The following is a 4366-nucleotide window of genomic DNA, read 5'->3' as shown; positions in this document are numbered from 1 at the left end:
TCACTTTAAAGGGTTAAGTATAATTTTTCACCATTTATTTTATAAGTGAGATCAAGAGAAAAATATGAAAGAAATCATTCAATTGTAAGAGATTACACTTTACTTTCTAAAGTAAAAATTCAAACTTTAAAAGATTCAAATTCGTTCAACAAAAGGATTTACTAGATTACTAAATACAAAATCAATTATAAGAAACAATATTGTAAGCATTTTTCAAATAAAGTATTTTTGAAAAAAAAAAAAGCACAGTTGACAATTACACATAAGTTTGACTACAAAATGTATTCCAAAACTTCGAACTAGGATCCCAAGATACATAACAAGATCACGCGATTTCCCGCGTCCAACGCTTCTATGCAATCTTGATCTCAGGATACAATAATCTTAATTTACGAGTTTGTATTTGAAACTAAGAACAACAAAGTCTAGTTCTATTAGGTGAAGTCAGCTAATTCTAATATGCCAGCAAACATTATATCATTGTATTATACACAAATTGCATGAAGTGTATCAGATAATATGGGTGCATGAATGGAGATATCTATAATATATTGTACCATATTGCCCATGAAAATGAAACCCATTGCACCACCACCAGCAGATGATTTTATTTATTAAGATTGGCAAGTGCGCGCCAAGTCTAACTAACCAACTAACTAACTCATAGCGACCGACTTAAGACGGAAATTGACAATGATACAAGGATACGGTATATGTCAAGCAAATTAACCAGGAATGCTGCCCTATTAACAAAACTGGGAGATTTCTGATTTCTCCTATCCCACTTCACATAGGAAGGAAAAAGAAAATTCAACCCAAATGTGAGAAAAAGTGAAGGCTTTATTGTCTCCTAAGCCTTCTTAATTGTTGCTAGTGTAGACCTTGCTTTCAGATTCAGAAAGATAGCCCTGAAGAAAGAAACATAAAGAAAGTAACTAAGAGACTCATCAACCATTAAAATTGTGTAAGCTGGATAAAATTTGAAAAATGATTAAAAGGATAATAATGCCAATGCTAAACAGGATGGAGAATCCAGCATGGTTAAATGTATAGAAATATTTTGGTCTAATAAGTGAGATGCATATAATAAACAAAAGCAATCATGGCATTCATCTAGAGGGGTAAAACCTATTATGACACTCCATAATAAAAATTAAAATCTTAGTGACTAAGAAATACGTCAGTAGCATTTGAACATGATTTAACCAGGCTCTAGGCATCAGATTTTATTGCTAAAAATATCTAGCATATTGCATTTAAATTTGGAATCATAAATAAGAAATGGTTTGATTGTGAATTTTATTGCTCTTGCTTTTACAACTATTATCAAACTTGGTTACAGAAAAGCCTATTTAATCACATGAGTAAAAATGTTCCATTCTCAGTGACCTCCAGAACATAAGATTTGATTTGATTTTTTTTTTTAAATTCAGTTCGAGTTCTATTTTTCATGATCAAACTCGCCTTTTTAACCAAACTCTTTATATTTTTTCAGGTTTCAAACACCCTGCACGCCTATCACTCACATACAGCATTATCAACTAAGTTAGCTTATTCATTAAATTTTGGAACAAATGAGAGACAGAAAGAACTCATCTTGAACAAGTAACGATAAATATTAGAATGCTGAAAGATGTTGAAGCTCACCAGCAGGAAGCAACGAAGCTGTGAAATATAACACGAAACTGCAAAGGTATATACTGGTAATTCACCCAACCAACAATAGGCCAAAACTGTAAGATCAAAACCAATATAACTTCAGAATTCAAAACTTTTAGAAATTCAAAGTGATCCCATCAACAGAAGAACAGAAAAATGTTGTAATTGCCATACCCTCCATGCAGTCAACTGAACAGCAGGGTAGTCCTTCTTAACTTTGTTCGTGACTGTGCTCCATGATCTTCCTGCAGACCAAAATCATACTTTAAGTGCTACGCAAGTGTAGAAGAATATATGAAACAATATATAAAAAGAAAACCAATAGAACAAGAAATGTTCAGAAGGGAGCCTTTACATGACAAAACTTACATAAGAAGAACAAATCAATGACAAGATCAAATCAAGGATGCCTTTGAGGTTTCTATTCCTGTAGTTTATGTCAAATAGGTTTTTGTGAAGGAAATTCAGAAGAAGTTACATGAATTAATGAAACAACTAATGTTTTGAAGTTAATAACATTTGATTATTTATATATACTCCCTCCACTGCCATGTATCTATCTTTGAAAATTTGGTACATCTTTAGATCAATGCTTTTGGATCCAATTTATATCCAGATACCTTCATTCAAGGATGTGCCAAATTTTCACAGTAATGGACAAAAGATAACGGAGAGAGTAATAAACTACTGTTGCAGAATACACCACCCTTTCCGATGCACCGAAATACATTCTTGATCTTTAATGAAAACAGTATTAATTCCTTTTCAGCATCAACCAAACAGAAAACTATAGTGAGGTGAAGAATTAAGATAGAAGGCATAAATTTTTCAAAGTAACAAATTGCATATCAGGACACTGTACTTACATACCAATCACCAGTTTACCACACTTCAAAATTTAACCATAAGATTTTGACATAGCTGAACTTCATAGGAATACAAGAGTGACAATAAGTAGTGATAAGTTTTCAACATCTTGTAATCGCAACAGTCATATGATACACAATAATTCTAATGAATGCTAATTGATCCTAATATATTCTGAAATTTCAAAATCACGGTGTAAATTGATGATTGAGACACTCAGAATGAAAAATTAACTTAATCAATGAGCATACCTTCTATAACCAAGCCATAGTACATCATGAATAAAAAGTTGTTCCATGGGGAACTAGTTATCTGTTCAAGGATCACCTAATTGAAGGAAATTTTACTAATTAGAGCATTTTTTTTAACAATATAGAACCAAAACACAATGAAAAATACCAACCTACAAGTGAAAAAGGGCCAGACAACAGACAATAAAACAAGCTAAAAGATATACCTTCTTTGCAACAGTTTCATTTCCTGTCTTCCCCCTAAAGATTTTATCCATCAATTTGTGGAGAAAATGTCCAAAGGGTCCAGAGTATGCAAAACCATAGAGCTGCAAAATAATTTCACTTTTAAATTTCACAGTCCATAGAAATCCCATCAGAGTCAGCACAGTAAGCAGATATAGATTTACTACCTCCATTTTAGTACATTGCAAAACCAATATATAGGAACATAAAAATTCTGTTCACAAACATTAACTTTTCAGTGCATCAAAAGGGTCAAAACACCAGTTATTTTGGAACGGATGGAGTATTTCTAATTGCCTGATCAAATCATCAGTTGATGTTCATGGAATGGGAAAAAGAGAAAAGACTCAATTCTCAATTCTGGTTGTCTTCAAGAAAGTCATGATCCTTTTTTCTGGTTTGATCCGATCATGGATCAACCCCAGATCTAAATGGAATCAAAATCCATATAGAGTGAAATGGGGGCATACCATGAAGAGAAGTATTCTTCTAAGCTGAAGCCTCTTAGCCCCAGCAATCTTCTGTGCAACTCCATCGCTAAAACCAGCCAAAAATGCTGCAGTAATTGCCTAAAAAAAGTTGGATTTTTAAACAACCCCATGAATCCATGAAGACCAAAGATGATAACTTTTGAAAAGGGCAAAAAGAAAAAAGAAGGAACATGAATAAGTGACCTTTGTCCTGAGGGGGTGGAGCTGAAGCTGAAGGAGATATTTCTTCCAAGCAACGTTGACTATGTCAGACATGGTGATTGATCAACCTCGGAAGGATCTTCTGTTTCTCTTGTGTGTTCGTCCGAGCCTCCGAGGTTGTAGCGGAGTTCGTGGAATTGGTAGTTTCTGTTATGCACGAAACCTTATTTAAGGGAAACAATATTTGAACCAACGTAGCAATAGTACTTGTAATTGTAAAAGACTCTGTGAGAGTGACAGGAACACAAACACAAAATTTGGGAAGACTGATATGTACATTTGAAAGGGTTGACGCAGACAAACGCTATTGTTGGTTGGTTCATTACTTTATTCTCTTTCTTTTTTTATATATATATTTACTTTATCTCAATTTTGATTTTTCAGATATACTACTAATTACTTTGTTACAATTTAAGTTAAGCAGTTATATTGGGTAAAATCTACTTAATATACTAAAATTGGGTTTTTCCCCGACTACTAAAAGTGACGTGTCGATCTCTCATGCCTCTATTTTCCCTCCAAAACGAATAAAATTTTTTTTCTATTCTAAATTATTTTATTGTAATTATATTATAATTAATACTAAATGAATAATATATAATTATACTAATTTAGCAACATATCTTCATTATAATTATATCAAATCAATATTTAATGCACTATTAAATTACT

General features: G+C 32.6%; 1 protein-coding gene across 2 annotated transcripts; it reads right to left on the bottom strand.

Annotated features, from left to right (window-relative positions):
* Positions 1–236: 236 nt before the first annotated feature.
* LOC130947499 (peroxisomal membrane protein PMP22) lies at positions 237–3912 on the bottom strand. Of its 2 annotated transcripts, XM_057876199.1 has the most exons (7): positions 3677–3905; positions 3473–3571; positions 2984–3085; positions 2778–2853; positions 1834–1904; positions 1648–1733; positions 241–908 (listed from the first exon to the last, which is right to left on the bottom strand). In XM_057876199.1, the coding sequence occupies exons 1-7, from the start codon at positions 3746–3748 to the stop codon at positions 851–853; spliced, it is 564 nt and encodes a 187-aa protein (XP_057732182.1). In that variant the 5' UTR covers positions 3749–3905; the 3' UTR covers positions 241–850. The 2 variants fall into 2 exon arrangements, with proteins under 2 accessions (XP_057732183.1, XP_057732182.1); XM_057876200.1 differs by lacking the exon at positions 3473–3571 and having other exon boundaries at positions 237–908; positions 3677–3912.
* Positions 3913–4366: the final 454 nt, after the last annotated feature.

Source organism: Arachis stenosperma, chromosome 9, assembly GCF_014773155.1.
Source record: "Arachis stenosperma cultivar V10309 chromosome 9, arast.V10309.gnm1.PFL2, whole genome shotgun sequence".
NCBI classification, from domain to species: Eukaryota; Viridiplantae; Streptophyta; class Magnoliopsida; order Fabales; family Fabaceae; genus Arachis; species Arachis stenosperma.
Note: the sequence above shows the minus strand (reverse complement) of the source record. Positions and strands in the feature narration are given on the sequence as shown.